Raw genomic sequence first — 19,729 nt, forward strand, 5'->3', positions numbered from 1 at the left:
CAGAGAGGCAGAGGCAGAGAGAGAGGTCTTCCATCCACTGGTTCACTCCCTAAATGGCTGCAACAGCCGCAGCTAGGCCAATCTGAAGCCAGGAACCAGGAGCTTCTTCCTGGGCCATCTTCTACTGCTTTCCCAGGTCATAGCAGAGAGCTGGATTGGAAGTGGAGCAGCCAGGTCTCGAACTGGTACCCATATGAGATGCCGGCACTGCAGGTAGCAGCTTTACCAGTTATGCCACAGCAGTGGCCCCTGTTCTTTGCATATTTTAACACTTTTAATATTGGGATGCAAACCTGATACACACACACATACACAAACATGTGTATATACACATATATTCAATTGATCCAGCATTTAAAAAATATTCTTCAATAGTTGCTATAAATTTAAAGATATGCCTTATAAATGACAGCACTGCAGACCTGAAGAAACATCGTTATGATTTATAATGGTAATAACAAGTAAGAAAGAGATACACTCCTAAACATCAATGAAATCTGATTCTAACTGTATTTTTCAAAAAAAAAAAAAAGCATAGCACCATAAAATAAATAACTGACTAGTTAATTATAGAAATGTTTCACCACATTTATCTATCACATCATGCTCTGCAACTCTGTAAATATTAGTACAACTATCATCATACCTTTATTGCCTCCAGAATGGGTTCATAGAGATCTGGAAATCCAGAATAATGATACATCATACAGTGTACTAATTCTGTTAACTGCAATAAGAAGGCTGTACTAGAAGGCAGGCCATCGCTTTTGAAAGAGTGAACCAAATTAACCACATGAGGAACAATCTGAAGAGAAAAAAAACACAAATATTCCTTAATTTACAAAATTACTGGTAATACAGTCTCTAATCTACAGACTGCACATGTATGATTAGCGTTTTTCTATGAATTTAGTCACAGCTTATTCTAAAAAATCTATGAAGTGAAAAATTTCTTGAATATCAAGATAAATCTAATTTTCAAAATCACAACTGATTGTAACACCATTTAAGAGTCTTCTTTTTATCCTAGTGCTCCATCTAAAATACAAGCTAAGGTACAAAACAGGTATTGTAATCATTGCTGCCACTGTAAGAAGTTAAACATGTTTTCATTTGAATACTGTTCATTATTGTTCATAACCCTTGACTTTTTGCATGCTCAACTATGGTCTTTTTAGTTTTTGTTTGTTCAAGTATATTTTATGGACCATTAAGCCTTTGATTATAATGTATGCTAAAAATACATTATCTAAAGAATAATAAAATATTAAGTTGGAAAAAAAGGAAATGCCTAAAATATAAAGATGTTAGGGTGACATTGATTAGGTCATTAAATATGAACAGATTACAGAAAATAAAACAGCAGAACCATATAATTAGCTAAACAGCTCCACCTAGTGTAAATTTAAAATTTTTCACTTGAAAGAATTAAACATTGCACATTAAGATCTACTTCAGAATCCTTGAAACAAAATAGCTTATGAATATCACTAAAATTACAACTCAGGTAACATGATTACTTTTCTTTTAGATAAGCACAGGAATGAGATTTTTTTGTTGGAGTGGTTATCCTTACTAATGAACCCCATCCCCCGCCCTTGAAAAGAGGAGATGGTTCTAAATAAAGGAACTCAGAAATTCTATTATTTTTAAGGAATAGAAATAGAAAGGAAAATAAAATAGAAAGGGAAATAGAAAATATTTATTAACCATAAAAATCTTCTTTCACTGTAAAATTATCGACTAAAAAGTCAACTAATATAGTAAATTAAACATTTAAGAGATTGTTAATTATCAAACTGAAACAAGCTCTACAGAAGTGGCTCATTCCTTTAGCATAGTGCTATACTTTTCCTAACTAATTATTAATTCTGATATGATATTACACATTTTTACTTCTTATGGTAAAAGACATCTTAGTGCTATTTCCAATCTGCTTCACTCATGTGCTTGAGTTCTTAAATCACATTTAAAAAAATTTTTTTTTTCTTTTTTGACAGGCACAGTTAGTGAGAGAGAGAGACAGAGAGAAAGGTCTTCCTTTTTCCGTTGGTTTACCTCTCCAGTGGCCGCTAAGGCCGGCACGTTGCGGCCGGTGCACTGTGCCGATCCGAAGCCAGGAGCCAGGTGCTTCCTCCTGGTCTCCCATGCGGGTGCAGGGCCCAAGGACCTGGGCCATCCTCCACTGCCTTCCCGGGCCACAGCAGAGAGCTGGACTGGAAGAGGAGCAACTGGGACAGAATCTGGCGCCCTGACTGGGACTAGAACCCGGGGTGCCGGCACCGCAGGTGGATTAGCCTAGTGAGCCGTGGCGCCGGCCACATTTTTGCTTTTATACTGCCTTCTTTGATCTACTCTCCATCAAAAGTATTAATGTGACCATAAAATTATCAATTCCTAGTGAGTTCACTCTATTGCTATCATATATAAATTTTTAAGCAAATCTGAATTATAATTCTGCCCCATAGGCACACCTATGTTATTCTTTTGCTAAAACAGAAATCCAAAATTATTTTATGTTCTCAGAGGTAAAGGGAAGAAGAGGGGGGAGATGGGGAGGGAGGGAGGAGGGAGAGAGACAGAGAAAGATAATAGGGAAGAATTTCAAAACTGATTATTAAATTTATAGTTTTAAATCTTCCAGAAGCTTTTCTAGAGCAAATTTGGTCTTTGCAATCAGGTTATATGGTTGTCTAATTAATATATCCTAAAATGGTCAATACTATCACTGACACTGAAATAATAGTTCTTTACTATTATATAGGTGCACTTTCAAGCAAGCTAAATCCTTGAAAGTTATTTTACTGAAAATACTGTTAATACTTACCAAATTTAATTTACTACTTGAAGAAAGATACAATAAATTTTACTTAATGAGTAGCTTTGATTGTTGTTTCTCTATTATTGCTATCTGCCATAGCATGTATAAAATAAATAGCAAATGATTTTTTCTGGGGCTGGTGCTGTGGTATAGCAAGTTAAGCCACCACTCATCCCATATAGGCACTTGTTCAAATCTCAGCTAGTCCACTTCCCATCCTGCTCCTGGTTAATGTGCCTGGGAAAGCAGCGGATGATGGCCCAAGTGTTTGGGCCTCTGCACTCATGTAGGAGACATGAATAAAGCTCTTGGCTCCTGGCTTCAGTTAGGCCCAGCCCTGGCCATTGCGGCCATTTGGGAAGTGAAGCAGCAGGTGGAAAACTTCTATTTTTCCACCTCTGCCTCTCTGTCTGTAATTCCACCTTTCAAATAAGTAAATCAATCTTAAAAAAAAAAAAAACCTACTGTTTTTCACTTATAAAAAACAAGGAAAATCAGCTTGACCCATAACAACACACACTATACATCAGTCATGGTTCACACTAAAATATTCTAAACATACAATGCACAATGATATTGTTGATTCTAGATTATTGCTCATACTTAGCAACTTCTAAAGCTGAGTCATTCACCAAGTTATTTGCAGTATGGGTGATGTACTTCTAAATGTCTAAGTTGTTCTTAAATGAGTAGAGGCTACCCACAGTTTTAGATGATAATTATGTCTTTATTTTTAGTCTTTAGTACACCAGATCACAATTCTTAATTTCAGAAACAAATGCTCCTTAAATAATGATTTACTACAGCGCCTGTGAATTCTCCTCTGGTGGAAATGAAGCATTAAGCAGCCTCTGTGGTTCTCTGAGAGTTTCTCAGTTTCTCTGAGGCTGACTGTATTTCTAGCTAAAAATTAACAATTGAAATTCTATGTTTCTTCATTAGTCTTCCCTCAATTTTGTAATGGTAAATTAGTATCCCTAAGACTTTTGACAGCGTGAGGGTACTGATAGTGAGTTTCTAATCGGGAAAAATTAGGCATCAGATCTTGGAGGAAGCAGGCAATGCTTTATTGTGATGCCTTAGCTAGGTAAATGAACAGGTTCCTGAAATAATATTTTATCATTTCTCAGCTAAAATAACTGATAGTCAAATAAATGAAATCAAATAAAATCATTTCAAAACTAGTGGTGTAGCTAGTTTAAAGTAGTAGGACTATGGATATACTTTAAAGTTAGAGTCAATAGAATTTACAGGATATGTATGGGCTTACAAAGATAGAAAAGTATTAAGATGTTGGAGCTATAAAGCAAAGACTGATGTTTTCATGAAACTGTCATCTTTTTATTTGATTATTATTTATAGCCCTTGTCTATATTAGCATTGAACTAGGGTCTTTATACTTTTTACTTGTTGAACTGTTATTTAGTGGGCCTTTGACTATAATGTACATTAAAATATGTTATCTCAAAAACTAAGAAAGAAAGAGAGGGAGGGAGGAGTGAGGGAAGCAGAAGTTTATCTATGAACTACATTGAATCTGTTTTCTTTGTATTATCACATTAACATGAGAATTGATGAGAATTGTGCTGTAGTAATTATTATCCATTTGCTGTGACCCTGAGAAGTTAATGTATTAATAAATTCCTTAAGAAAAAAAAATCGTTTCACATAAAAATTTTTTAAAACAGTGGTTTTACCCCATTTTAATTTTTCTACTTTGTTCATATGTGCACCCTCCACCCATCAGTGGCATATCTCATGTACAGCAGTAACTTTTCATGTGCTGGTAGTTGTTTTACATGGGGCTGTTCTGGTGAAACACAAAGTATTCTGAAAACATTTCTTTAAGGAAAATTTCACAATCTCAATTTTCTAAGAAATCATAAAACTACAAGAGAATAGTAAGATTTAGGGCTAACCTCATTATATGTAAATGAGACTTAATATGAAAATAACTTTGAAACATAATGCTCTTTCAATGTAGGAAGCTCATATCATAACTTACCAAATGGAACGCCTCTGGAGAATGCTGAAAACTAAGCAGCATGTGAGAAAGAACTGCAAGAGCACCAGGTCTCACAAGAGGAAACCAAAGTCGATTAAAAACCTTCAAAATAAGACAAGACACTGATCTTAACAGTTTGTAGGAAAACTGTTAACCCAAAATAACTATGGTTATTTTCATAGGCTTAAAAACAATTTGTGTGAATGTCCTTGACCCTAGAAGGTTCTATTATAACATATTATTGAGTTTTGGGTGAAGGAGAAAATTAGGAAATTACATGACAAAGATCAAGGGGAATGTAATGGCCTAACCAATTCTTAAAACTCCCTGGTTCAATTAAAAACTATGTTTACAAGGTAATAGCTTCCTGGTCCACTGTTCGAGTTCACCCAACAAATATTTGTTGAGCTCTTTTTTTTTTTTTTTTTAAAGATTTTTATTTATTTATTTGAGAGGCAGAGTTACAGACAGTGAGAGGGAGACAGAGAGGGAAAAGTCCTCCTTCCATTGGTTCACTCCCCAAATAGCCGCAAGGACCAGGGCTACGCTGATCTGCACCCAGGAGCTTCTTCCCGGTCTCCCACGTGGGTGCAGGAGCCCAAGTACTTGGGCCATCTTCTACTGCTTTCCCAGGCCACAGCAGAGAGCTGGATTGGAAGAGGGGCAGCTGGGACTAGAACCGGTGCCCATTTGGGATGCTGGTGCCGCAGGCAGAGGATTAACCTACTATGCCACGGCGCTGGCCCCTTGAGCTCTTATTGATTAGCAATGTCCTAGGCACTGGGGATACAACAGTGGATCTAAAAAATAATCTCCATACAACAGTGGATCTAAATCTAAAATCTCCATCTTATAGAACCTACCATTTAGAGGGTGCATAGAGATGATAAAAGGAAACATAAGGTGGTAAATGTTATAAAAAATACAAAGCAGGGTGTGAGAAATAGAAAATGCTGGTTAGAACATATGTCTATTTTATATATATAGGGTAGTCAAAAATCACCTCACGTGGAGCTGGCATTGTGGGGTAGTGGGTTAAGCTGCCTTTGTGATGCTTGCATCCCATATAAGTGTTGGTTTGAGTGTTGGTAGCTCTGTTTCCCATCCAGTTTCCTGCTACTGTGCCTGGGAAAGCAGTGGAAGATGGCTGAAGTGCCTGGGCCCCTGCCGCTCACGTGGAAGACATGAATGGAGTTCCTAGCTCCTGGTTTTGGCCTGGCAGAGCCCCAGTCCCAGCCCCAGTCCTAACCATTTAGGCCATTTCGGGAGTAAATCAGTAGATGGAAGATGTCTCTGTCTCTAACTCTGCATTTCAAATAAATAAAATATATCTTAAAAAAAGATCCTCATGAAAAAGGTAACATTTAACTATAAAACTGAAGGGAGCAAGGTAAGCCTGGCAGATACAAGGGAAAAAGGATAGTAAGAGTGAATAGCACTGCAGGGCCCCCATGTCTTCAGGGTGGTATGCCAGACATAACAAGGACAGCCTACGTGAAGCAACAGACTGAGGCAGAAGTAGTGAGATGAGATCAGAGAAAAAGTAGACCACTTCATGTAGGATTTGTGTCATGCCTATATGGGATCAAAGGCAGGAGAAGGGAGAATACTGGAAGTTAGTGGTAGTGATTTAATTAATTAAAAGTGGTAGGATTCTAGATATATATATATATATTTTTATTTGACAGGTAGAGTTATAGACAGTGAGAGAGAGAGGCAGAGAAAGGTCTTCCTTCCGTTAGTTCACTCCCCAAATGGCTGCCACACCTGGCGCTGTGCCGATCCGAAGCCAGGAGCCAGAAGCCAGGTGCTTCCTCCTGGTCTCCCATGCGGGTGCAGGGCCCAAGCACTGGGCCATTCTCCACTGCCCTCCCAGGCCGCAGAAGAGAGCTGGACTGGAAGAGGAACAACCAGGACAAGAACCTGGTGCCCATATGGGATGCTGGCGCCGCAGGTGGAGGATTAACAAAGTGAGCCACAGCACTGGCCCCTAGGTATATTTTAAAAGTAGAGTCAACAGGATTTTAGGATGTGGGCTGAAAGGAAATGAAAAGAAACAAAGATGGCTTGAAAGTTTCTGACCTGATTAAGTGGAAGGATAGAGCAGCCATTAAGACAAGGAAAACCAGGTTTGAGAAGGATAAATCAGGAGTAAAGATTATAAGGTGATTTTGAGATCCAAGTATAGACAGTTGAATACATGAATAAGAAGTTCAAGGAAAAACAACAAAACAGAAATATAAATTTTGTAGTGGAGTAACAGTAGTAAAACTTGCCTACTGGGGCCAGTGTTGTGGCATAGCAGGTAAAGCTCCTGCGATGCTGGCATCCGCTATGGGTGTTGGTTTGTTTCCCAGCTGCTCCACTTCTGATGCAGCTCCCTGCTTATAGCCTGGGAAAAGCAGAAGATGGCCCAAGTTTTCAAGCATCTGCCACCTATGTGCAAGACCTGGATGAAGCTCCTGACTCCTGGCTTCAACCTGGTGGCCCTACATGGGCCATTGTGGTCATCTGGGGAGTGAGGAAGATCTCTCTCTCTGTCTTCCCTATCTCTCTCTAACTTTGCCTTCCAAATAAATAAATAAATTTTTAAAAAAGCAGCCCCTTATCAGTTGAATTCAAGAGATAATATGAGGAACATGTTTTTGTACTAGATATCTGAAAAGAACAAAAATTATTCTAATTACTTAAGACTTAAATGACATTTTAAAATTTCTAAATCTTATCTAAAACAAAATATAAAAATTTGATGCTTTAAGGAGAAACATGAAGATTAAAATATTAATTATATGATTCCATACATTCAAATAGATTTATATATACTCACACTTACCAGTTCTATTTTCAGCAAAGTGACATCTATCAAAATAGTAAACTTCTGGACAGCTGCCAGTCCTTTCAGGAGTGCAATTACCCACGTATCCACATGCTGAGCCAATGGCCAGGAGAGCCAGTCAATCATTCTGAAAATTGAAAGAATGCAAAACAAACGGTATTGAAAATATTTTCAGCATTATTTAGGTAGGTGTTATTTATTTATTTTTTTTTGACAGGCAGAGTGGATAGTGAGAGAGAGAGAGACAGAGAGAAAGGTCTTCCTTTTTGCCGTTGATTCGCCCTCCAATGGCCGCCGCAGCCAGCGCGATGCAGCTGGCGCATCGTGCTGATCTGAAGCCAGGAGCTAGGTGCTTCTCAGCAAGGAGCAAGGTGCTTCTCCTGGTCTCCCATGCGGGTGCAGGGCCCAAGCACTTGGGCCATCCTCCACTGCCTTCCCGGGCCATAGCAGAGAGCTGGCCTGGAAGAGGGGCAACCGGGACAGAATCCGGCACCCCAACCGGGACTAGAACCCGGGTGCCAGCGCCGCAGGTGGAGGATTAGCCAAAACTAACTTTCGCTATTACATGGCTGTTTGTGGGCTTCAATTTTATTTATTGGAATGCTTTAAATTTGGGAAATTTTACAGAGAAAACTGGATTTCAGGCTTCTTTTGAAACACAGGATCAAGCAAGCATAAATTCTATTTCCTCATGGCAACAAACAACTGGAATTGAGGATCAACTTTCTCTTTTAGTAAATGCTTATGTAGCCCATTTCCTTAACACCTGACCAATTTCATACTTCAATGTTACCTGTATGGTGTATATACTTGCATTTCTTTGGATTACAGAATGTGACAGCACAAGTGCTGTGTGTGGGGAAGTACAGAGCACGGAGAAGCATATGGTGGGAGTACACTGTTAATAACAGTAAAAACAAAAACATTAAAACCAACATTAGGATGTTAAGATAAATTCTAATTCTCACAGTAATCCTAAGAAATTTGACTACTCTGGATTTGTTTTCTCATTAGTGACTACATACTATGTAACTCTATAGTCAGACTTAAGTTCAAATAATAAATCCACATTTACTAACCTGACTGAGCTTGAGTAATTATTTAACCTCTAACCTATCACAATTCCCTCAATTATAAGATGAGGGCAATAATAGTACTTTCCTCAAAGGGTGGTAGTAAGTATTAAATGACTTATCACGTGTAAAGAAAAATGCTATTATAGGTGATCATCCAAAAATTCAAAATTTCAAAATTTTTGAGCATCAGCATAACAAAAAGTTTAAAATTTTGGAATACTTTGGATCTTGTATCAACAGTAAAGTCTATGAAAATATTGTGAAATCTGAAAAACTCTGAAATCTGAAACATTTCTGGCCACAAGCATTTTGGATAAGGGATATTTAACCTTATTACCTATGCAATGGAGGCAATGGACCAAATACTTTTTAGTTTCAGTGGTGAAATCTATAATCCTAAAAGGAAAATATAACTTACGACATATTTATCCCAAAGATAAAGATTTTAGTGCTATTACAGTTATACTGACAAAAGAATACTGCTGCCAAACAGGACACAGAATTGAGTTTTATTATGGGGAGATGGTTAAGAGTGTTTGTAAAAGTATATGAGAAGGCCAGCTTGTAGCCCAGCAGGCTAAGCTGCCATTTATGACGCCAGCTCCCCACATCAGAGTGCTGGTTCAAGTCTTAGCTACCCCACTTCTGATGCAGCTCCCTGCTGTACCTGGGAAACTGTAAGATGGACCAAGTACTTGGATCCCTGACTCCCACATGGAACACCTGGATGGAGTTCTAGGCTCCTGAGGTTTCTCTCTGGCCCAGGATTGGTTGTTGAAACCTTTTGGGGGAGTGAACCAGCAGATGGAAGATCGCTCATTATCTGTCTTTCCCTCTCTCTCTGTTACTATGCCTTTCAAAAAAATCTTTTTAAAAGTTCTTAAAAAAAAAAGGTAAACGAATAAGAATTTTACACAAAGACTTGGAAATCAACCACTTATAGAACAGATAAATTAACAAGATAAAGGGAAGGAAGAAAATAAAAGGAACAGACATAGGAAGAAAATCCTAATAGCAATGGTGTCATAGGACCAGAATTTCAACAATAAATACAGATACCAAAAAGATGAGAATAAAAATATAGACCACCAAATACAGCAGGGGGATCACCACAAATTAAAGGCGGTACAAGGACAGAAGTAACACGACAGGAACAGTATTTACAGACTCTTCTCAAATATTAATGCATTTTCACAAATCTCTGGAAGTTAAAGAGGAAATGAGCAATTAGAAATTGGAAGTAAAAATTATTAGTTAAATGGATTCAATTAAGTTTAAGAAGAAAGACTTCAAAGATAATGGCATTTTTAGGCACTAGAGTGAAAAGGGGAGAAGGTAGAGAAAATCAAAGTCTCTATAGTTTGTGTTATACAGAATAATTGGTACATATGTAGCTTTCTGAGAAGCCAACGTAAGCACTTTAGTTTTACGTTATCTATGAATATAATTTTATAACGAGTCCAGAAATAAGTTTGTTCCAAATCTTTATATTCTACCTTAACATACATTGTGCTTATGCACTCATGTGTGGGCACACACACACACAGAAAAAAATGAGAAAAATTAAAAAACAAAACCAAGTTGACATGAAATAAGAACGGATAAACAGAAAAAGCTGAGTTAGAAAAATTTAGTCACTGAAATAAGGAAATGTAACAGATAGAGTAAGATATATAGATGGGTATATAGATGGATATATTGAGTTAACAGGTAATACAGATGCTTCTCAACTTACAAAGGGGTTTCATCCCAATGAATCCACAGTAAGTTAAAATACACATTTAACATGCCTAACTCACCTAATATCCCAGCTTAGAAATACTACAGTACTGGTTATTTACTCTTGTGATTGTGTGAGTGCCTCTGCCCAGCATTGTGAGTATTGTACTAGAAATTTTTACTTGAGAAAAGGTAAAAATTCAAAGTATTGTTTCTACTGAATGTTTATTACTTTTAGACCATGATAAACTTGAAAAATTGTGAAACCATCATAAACTCTGGACCTTCTACATTGATACTCTTTCTCCTGATGTCCACATATTTGCTTCCTCATCTCTTTCAGGTTTTAAACTCAGTCACTTCAATGAAGCCTTCCTCAGCCATCTTTTTTACAACTGCAAACCATTCTCCTATAACCTATTCCCTTTCTTGTCTTCTTTCAAAAACAGTTATCACTATCTAACATATTAAATTACTTGTCATATTTATGACATTTTCTAAAACAAAGCAAGTTTTAAGTTGCATAATTAGCTTAATTTGTGCTAATGTAACCATGGCACTAATGACTGCGCATTTCCATACTTTAACATCTTTGAAATTAGGATGCATGTTGGAATCAATGAATATATTACCAGTTACTGTCTGCCTGCCCAACTAAAAAGCAAGCCCATGAGAGCAGATATTTTTAACAGTTTGTTCAAAGATGTTTTGAACTCTGCTTGGACATTCCTGTTATGTGTTAAGTAAATGTGATTTGATTTAAATAAATGAATGAATGATAGAATGAACCTGTAAAAGTGCCGGGAAAGACAAATAATATCAGGATTACATCGAGAACATAAGAATAAAACTACAAAACATTAAGGATAATGAGAAACACATAAAAGTTACCAGAAAAGCCTGGTTATTCATAAAGCAATGACAATCAGATTAATAGTAGACTTTCTATCAGCAACAATAGATTCCCAAAGATAATGTGGTATTATTTTCAAAGTGCTAAGAGAAAATGGTTATCAAATTAGAATTCTGTATCTTGCCAAATCATCTATTTAAGACTAAAGGGGAGAAAGCAAATTTTAAACAAATGCAAAGAGTATATTATTCAATGAGCAGAGTTTAAAGAGAAAGTAAGATAGGTACTTAGCTAGAAAAAAAATAACAAAACAACAAAAACAAATCCAAAGGGAAGAAACAGGTTACAAGAAACAAAAATGAGCAAAGAAACTGGTGAAATATATTGAAATCCAGCCAACTTCTGACTTGACAATAAGTGATACATGTATGTTTTTGGTTTTAAAAAAAGTTGAAGTGCTGTGGCATAGAAGGCTAAGCCTCCACCTGCAGTATCGGTATCCCATATGGGCGCCAGTTCTAGTCCCAGCTGCTCCACTTCTGATCCAGCTCCCTGCTAAAGTACCTGGAAAAGCAGCGGAAGATGGCCCAAACCCTTGGGCCTCTGCACCTATGTGAAAGACCAGGAAGAAGCTCCTGGCTCCTGGCTTCAGCCTGGCCCAGCTCCAGCTGTCGCAACCATTTGGGGAGTGAAGCAATGGATGGACGATCTCTCTCTCTCTCTCCTCTATCTGTATCTCTGCCTTTCAAATATAAATAAATAAATCTTAAAAACAAAAAGTTGAACTGGAATGGACGTCTGAATTATTGGGATGCCTGTCAGGGATACATGAAGGTAAATAATTTCCATTAATTTTGAGAGTCTTGATATAGTTGATTTCATGATTTCAACTTTAACATTTTTCTAAGTTTTTTACTACTCAGAAAACAAAATGTTCCCTTCTTTCCAAATCTACAATACCATCTATAGTGTCTCAAAGAAGTACCTGCAAAGAGCTTGGGTCATACTTGCATCTTTTACATTTGGATCCGTAGTAAGACTCCTGATGAGAACTGTAATCATCTGAAGAGGAATATGCTGCACGAGGCTTGCCAATGCTACAGAAGGTTCAAATGATGCATCTGTTTTTTAAATTAGAAAGGAAAAGGAATACAGCATGAAGGTTTACATGAAATAATTTAAAGAACAATACTTTACTAGAATCAAATAATGTAAATCAGGAAGCAGATGTTACATTACACTTCATGGGTAGACTCCAATATACCAGGAATGCGAGACAAAAATGAGATTAAGAGTGAACAGCAAGGATCACTCATTCTATAGACAGAACACTGAAATACAAATTGTTATACACTATTGCCATATTTAGTCCCTAAGCTATTTTTTGAATTGACATTATTACTGTGCTAAATATTGTGTTAAAATATTCATTTGCAAAGCAACAGTCAGAAAAGACATGCAAGGAACCATTTCAATTCCCATTCCAGACTCACAAAACTAATTTAAAACGATTACAGTAGTCATTACATTGCTCTAAGCAAGATTTTTTTTTATAAAAACTCTTGAAGTAACAATTAAGATGAATTTTAGGAAAACTCTGCTTAAACTAAAAATTAAACAAATTCAAGATGGGCATTTGTACCACTCCAGAACAAAAGTCGGGGGAAAACTTAACAGGTTTGCTAACAGAGACAACATAAATAAAATTATAAATTATTAAAAAAAATAGACTCAACTCAGATACTGCAAATGCAGTTGGTACTTCCTTATAATTGTACTAAATTCATCAGAAAGTATGATGTTGGTTAAAACACCACCCTTATTTCTGGTTCTTAAGATAAAAGGAGGACATTTTCTTCAAAAGTTCATTTTCAAACACTCAGGGAGTCCCCAATGGTGGTGTAATCCGGGTGAATGGTTGTACCACGTAGAGTGGAAATAAACACGATTCTGGACCTACTATCTCACAACCTACAGACCCGAAAGCTCTAAGGCACAGTGAAGAATACAGCTGCACAAGTAAAACTATGGCGAGTAATCATTTTCTAGTCAAATGTCACTTGACTTTCCCCGATTGCTGAGAATGCAGCTCACTGGCACAAAACACATCTACTTCATTCTGTGCCTTCTCTCATTTTATCATACCCCTTCTCTCAAACTGTAGACAGAAAAATGCCAATATTTAAAAACTGCATGGTTAACTTGGATAATCCAGTAATTAAACAAACTGCACGATCCAGAATTTTAAGATGTGGGAATTAAAAACATAGAAAAAACTTATTACGACAAGATGAAAGGGTCACCTACAATAACAACATGGTAAACACTATGCTATCCATGAGTCACTAATGACTAGAAGCCTCATTCGGGTCACTGTCATCCTCAAAGCATTCCATAACTTAAGGAGAGGCTGGGTACTTAGGCAACCTGTACTGCCAAAGGCCTCAGGCCTGGATGTTCTCAACCTTTAAAGAACGCTGCCTGCTTTTAGGGTACAAAGTGACATCCTTTAGAAGGTAGTGGATATGAATAAAATTTTGAACGAGGGCATTAGGATCTGGTTTCCGGTTCAGATTGTGTGCAGGAAACACAATGTGTGTGTGTGTGTGTGTGAGCGAAGAGACACCCACTGAATTTCCAGGGGGCAGTCTGTTGAAATACACCGACCCTTACCTGTGGAAGAAATGCTTGCAAAAATTTCTTGCAGGGAAGGCAGCAGTGTGGAGGGCTCAGCCTTCCAGATGTTTTGCAGCAAGTTACTCACTTTCGTCACCTGGGAGACGTATTCTCGCAGCTCTTTCTCCTGGCAGGACACGCACTGGAAGTGGCCTATCGTTCGAACCAGCTGCTGACAGAACGTGATGGACAATTTCCCTTTGGGGATGCACTGCACGAAGTCGGTCAAAAGGTCACTGAGTCGGGCACAGAGCGGCGGCTCCGGCCTCTCACAGACCATCCGCAACACCTCCACCTGCAGCAGGCTGAACAGGTCCAGCACCGACGGGCAGCTCATGATCAGCTTCAGGCCGTTGTGAATGTAGTCCAGGATGGCTACGTCCTTCCGGTCCAGCGAGTGGTAGCCCTGCTGGAGGAGGCCCAGGACGAACGTCTTGTTGAAGAAGGACTCGAACTCCGGCCGGTGATATCGTGCGTAGGCCTCCAGCACCTGGTGCCCCACCTGCCGCTGGAACGGGTCCTGGCCCTCCAAGATGAGCCGGGTCGTGAGGTCAAACATGGCCTCGCACTGCGCTTCATCTAGCCAATGCTCCGCCGATTCCACCACCTTTCGCACAATCACCCTCTTCACAGGCAGCGGGTGCGAAGAACTCACCAGGCCCTCCAGGATCTTGTCCATTGTCACCGCGGGACAAGGCCGGGGGGTAAGAAGCGGGCGGCGGTAGCCCCAAGATAGGACGGGAGAGGGCCGCGGCCGAGGCGAACTGGGAGCGCAGCAGCAGCTGGACTGGCCACCGCCACCGCCGCCTCAGCAGCCACATTTATCGGGCAGGAGGATCCATCCAAGCCGAGGCAGGAGCGGCGAATCGGGGGCGCCTAGGAACCGACCCTACCCACGGCTGGCCTAAGGCGCCAGAGGCCCGAACTCCGCCGCCGCCCCGGGCCCGCAGTCTCGCTCAGCATCGGCGCGGAGGGGCCAGTGCGGCCCCCCGGCGGTCGCTCAGGGCCCGGGGCTGCGAGCCGGTAGGTGGAGGAAGCGCGCCTCCTCGATCTGCGTCCAGGCTCCGGCAGGCCGAGAGAAGACACTGGTCCCGGGCTGAGTCAGTAGGCGCTGTCACGGAGGGTGCCGGGAGCAGTCAGAGTGCAGAGAGAGGCGAAGACCCTTGACCCGGATTCAGAAGGGGCAGCAAATAGGAAGTGAGGGACGCAGGGGCGACTGGAAAGGCCCGCCCCTCCGCCGCTCTCCGCCCCTCCCGCCCTCCCTGCCTCCCCACCACCCCTCCGCCGCCGCAACTCATAGGCTGCTTCCCGGCTGCGCTCGGACCGCCTCCTCGCCCCGCCCCCTGGCCAGCACGCAGGCGCGGTCGCCTCCAGCCGCGTCAGGCCGCAGCGCCCGCGTCACTGGAGAACGTGTGTCCAGTCACAGGCGGTCTTCCCGGTGCGCACACAGCGTTGGTGGCGGCGGCTCTCGGATGACCACCGGCTGATCTCTGTAGGTTGTTCCAGTCAGGTTGCTTGTGAAAGCTCGAGGAAGCGCTGCTTAGGTAGACTCTGGGACTAAGCGTCTCTGGAATCCTGAGGAGAGCGTTTGGGGAGATAGGGAAACTCCGAGAAGTCGTTCACTGTCCAGACTCCTTCGAGGGCTTAACTGCGGCTGCCTGTCTCCTGTGAGGTAGTTGTTAAAGTAAGGACCGAACTGGCGGCGAGGATCAGTGTGGGGAGAGGTTTGTTTCATCAGGCCTCTAGAAAATAGCTCCGGAAGTGAGCTTTCGTATCGTATTGAAAATTTATAGGCTGTTTGAAAAGTGGGAGGAGAATTAAAAAAAAAGAGGTGAGAATAAAAGCGTATGGATGCCCGTGTTATAAGAGTACTGTGAAAATAGAAAATCAGATGCAAGTACACAAAATTTTATGTCTTTTCTGATATTAAAGATGGTTTACAATAAGAACAGGTGTAGCTCTTTCAAGTTAAATCCCAAAGGTGCACAACAAAAATTTGAACTTAAATCAGTGGTTTTTACAATGGAAAATACTGTCTAATTGTCAGGCGTGGCTAGTATAGACATGAATAGCCTGTAATACAGACGAAACTTTAAAGAAGTAGTTAATTTAAAATATCCAGTAGAAAAATAAACAAAATTGTAAGTTCTTTCAATTTGTTAAAGTGTTTTTTTTTTTTTTTTTACCAAGAGTTACAATTACACTTATATATTTAACATATGGATTAGGGCAATTTTAGGATTAGCATTTTAGAGGAGATTCTACTTGGGTAAAGGAGAACTGGAGACCCAGCTGATTTGTAGGAAGAGATTAGAGCTAAAAAACAGTGAGGTAATTGATGGATCTAAGAGATAGTTATGACAGAGAACAGGAATGGAAAGTGTAGTTGAAGAAGGACTCGAACTCCGGCCGGTGGTATCGTCTGGTCTTATTAGGAATAGTGCCACACTGGGAGAAAAAATAAGATGGCAAAGTTTGAAGAGGAATGGAAAAGATTGGGTTTTGTGCTAGGGAACCAGTTGAAGATGAACGAAAGTTATTGCATAGCAGTGGTGAAATGATTACTGCAAAGCTGATAGGAAAAAAATTGTTTAAACCCTTGACAGATTTACTTTCTACTATCCACAGCATTTCTGTCTTTTTGCTACTAGGGTTTCTTAAGGAGTTAAATGTTGAATAAGATATCTAAAAGAACACAATGCAATTAATTGTTGGCTTGTTTACAAAAGATAACATAAAAAAATGCTTCCAAAAGCGTGACTTTTTTTTTTTTTTTTTTTTTGACAGGCAGAGTGGACAGAGAGAGACAGAGAGAAAGGTCTTCCTTTGCCGTTGGTTCACCCTCCAGTGGCCACCGTGGCTGGCGCGCTGCGCTGATCTGAAGGCAGGAGCCAGGTGCTTCTCCTGGTCTCCCATGGGGTGCAGGGCCCAAGCACTTGGGCCATCCTCCACTGCACTCCCAGGCCACAGCAGAGAGCTGGCCTGGAAGAGGGGCAACCGGGACTGAATCCAGCTCCCCGACCGGGACTAGAACCCCAAGTGCCGGCGCCACAAGGTGGAGGATTAGCCTATTGAGCCACGGTGCTGGCCGATGACTTTTTTTTAAAAATACTTCTTGAGTGATTGATACATGAAATAAAATTCAAAGCATGTTTTATTTTTGCCATTGGTAAACAAAAATGTATAACATGTTCTTTTATGGTTATACACTTTTTATTCAAAGTAGCCAACTTTATAGCACATAATAGTCTTTGGGTCAGTGGGTGCTATTGCTATTGGATTTAAGATCGTGTATATAGATTTAGTCTAAGACAGCAATCGCTAATTAATTGGTTTTGTAAATATCTTAGGTTTGAGAATGGGAGCTAAATGATGGGTATAGAAGAGACACAGGAATATCCTCTGTATTCTCTGAGATGCAATATATTAGGGGATTTAAAAACGTTTATGGAAGAATGAAATTAAAAGATAAAGTTACGGCCGGTGCCGTGGCTCAATAGGCTAATCCTCTGCCTAGCGGTGCCGGCACACCGGGTTCTAGTCCCGGTTGGGGCGCCGGATTCTGTCCCGGTTGCCCCTCTTCCAGACCAGCTCTCTGCTGTGGCCCGGGAGTGTAGTGGAGGATGGCCCAAGTGCTTGGGCCCTGCACCCCATAGGAGACCAGGAGAAGCACCTGGCTCCTGGCTTCGGATCAGTGCGGTGCGCCGGCCGCAGGGCGCCAGCCGCGGTGGCCATTGGAGGGTGAACCAACAACAAAAGGAAGACCTTTCTCTCTGTCTCTCTCACTGTCCACTCTGCCTGTAGAAAGAAAAAGAAACAAAAATGCAAACTTTATATCTCAGTGTAAGAGTTTTGTAAGCTATGTTATAGCTTGTCCCTAAAGAACTGAGGGTCCTGAGAATTTAATCATTTCAATACAGTCTTTTTTACATTATTAACTGAAGAAAAATGGATAACCTTTAAATGTTTTCAGAGTTTACTAACAAAAGTCAGAAGGGTCAAATCAGGATTGTAAGGTGGATGCCTGGTGCTTTCCTATGGAAACTTGGAAAATTGCCCTTGGTTGATGAGACAATTGAGTAGGAGTATTGTGGAGAAGGACGCTTGGATTTCCCAGGTGTTTTTCTACTGAAGCTTTGGCTGACTCTCAAAACACTCTCATAACAAGCAGGTGTTATCATTTCTTGGTTACCCAAAGAATCAATAAGCAAATGCCTTGAGCATTTCCAAAAAACAGTAGCCAGAACCTTTGATCTTGATCATTTTGCTTTTGACCATTTCTACTACTTCCAGCTCTAGGCAGCTATTGCTTTTCTTTGGTGTCCAGAATTGCACTGATAAAGCCATGTTTCATGTCCTGCTATGATTCTTTGAAGAAATGCTTCACGATCTTTATCCCACTTGAAAATTTCCACTGAGGGGTGGACGTTTGGCCTGTTGGCTGGGATCCCTGTTGGGATGTTTCTCTCCCATGGCAGAATGCCTAGGATTGGATCTCTGGCTCTTGCTCCTGATTCTGGGTTCTTATTGGTGCAGAGCCTGAGAGGTAATGGTGATGGCTCAAAGGGCTAGGTTCCTACCATTCAGATGGGAGATCTGGATTGGATTTGCATTCCTGAATTTGTTCTGCCCCAGCCCCAGCTGTTGGGAATATTTAGAAAGTGAACCAGCCCCAGCTGTTAAGAATGTTTAGTGAGTGAACCAATCTGTGGTAGCTGTCTCCCTGTTTTTCTTTCTGTGTTTCTTTTTCTCTCTGCCTCTCAAGTAAGAAAGAAAATAAAATGGGATTTTCATCGAAAACTCTGCTCTTGTCAGCGGCTGATCTGTGTACAGTGGTTTTGGCCCTGATAAAACAGAAAGGTTTGCTCCATTTTAGTTTCTCAAAGAGTTGTATGAGCTGAATAAGTTGAGATGTCTTTGGTTTAGCTACTGTTTCTGCTGTAAGTCCTCTTCAATTAGAGAGTGAACAAAATTAATTTTTTCCTTGAAAATTGATGTGGATGATCTGCCACTGTTGCCGTCATCTTTTTTTTTTTTTTTAAAGATTTTATTTATTTGACAGGCAGAGTTAGAGAGAGAGAGAGAGAGTCTTCCTTCCATTGGTTCACTCCCTGAGTGGCTGCAACGGCTGGAGCTGCACCGATCTGAACCCAGGAGCCAGGTGCTTCCTCCTGGTCTCCCATGCGGGTACAGGGCCCAAGCACTTGGGCCATCCTCCACTGCCCTCCCGGGCCACAGCAGAGAGCTGGACTGGAAGAGGAGCAACCGGGGCTAGAACCAGCGGCCATATGGGATGCCAGCACCGCAGGTGGAGGATTAACTTAGTGCACCATGAACCAGCTGCCTTCATCTTCAACATCATCTTATCCCTTCTTAAAAACAGTTATCCCTTTTTAAATTGCTTATTTCTTTAGGCTGTTGTCCTAATATAGTTTTATTAAAGCATCAGTGATTTCACCGTTGTTCCATCCATGCTTCACCATAAATTTGATGTTTGTTCTTGCTTCAGCTTTGGCAGAATTCCTGTTGTTCTGATAAGGGTTCTTTTCAAACTGATGTTTTATCTGTCTTAGTGTCTCAGATTAGATCCTGTCAAACATGTAACTTACCTTGAGTTTATTTTGATATAGAGAAAACTTGAAATTTATAAATAAGGTTTTCTATTCTTTTTTAAAGATTTATTTATTTGTTTGAAAATCAGAGTCACAGAGAAGGAGAGACAGGGAGAGCGAGCTCTTCCATC

General features: G+C 40.4%; 1 protein-coding gene across 2 annotated transcripts in view; it reads right to left on the reverse strand.

The window, feature by feature from the left end:
• The window catches only part of USP38 (ubiquitin specific peptidase 38), a 32,263-nt gene extending 17,088 nt beyond the window's left edge, over nucleotides 1–15,175 (reverse strand). Inside the window, exons 1-5 of one of the 2 annotated variants that reach the window (XM_062199558.1) lie at nucleotides 13,984–15,174; nucleotides 12,296–12,431; nucleotides 7,660–7,789; nucleotides 4,827–4,928; nucleotides 647–805 (exon numbers count right to left, since the gene is read on the reverse strand). In XM_062199558.1, the coding sequence (XP_062055542.1) occupies nucleotides 647–805; nucleotides 4,827–4,928; nucleotides 7,660–7,789; nucleotides 12,296–12,431; nucleotides 13,984–14,665 (1,209 nt within the window). In that variant the 5' untranslated portion in view covers nucleotides 14,666–15,174. Of the gene's footprint in view, nucleotides 1–646; nucleotides 806–4,826; nucleotides 4,929–7,659; nucleotides 7,790–12,295; nucleotides 12,432–13,983 lie in introns of both variants that reach the window. The other variant, XM_062199559.1, reaches the window with a different exon arrangement.
• Nucleotides 15,176–19,729: the final 4,554 nt, after the last annotated feature.

Source organism: Lepus europaeus, chromosome 8 (genome assembly GCF_033115175.1).
Source record: "Lepus europaeus isolate LE1 chromosome 8, mLepTim1.pri, whole genome shotgun sequence".
Taxonomy (NCBI): domain Eukaryota; kingdom Metazoa; phylum Chordata; class Mammalia; order Lagomorpha; family Leporidae; genus Lepus; species Lepus europaeus.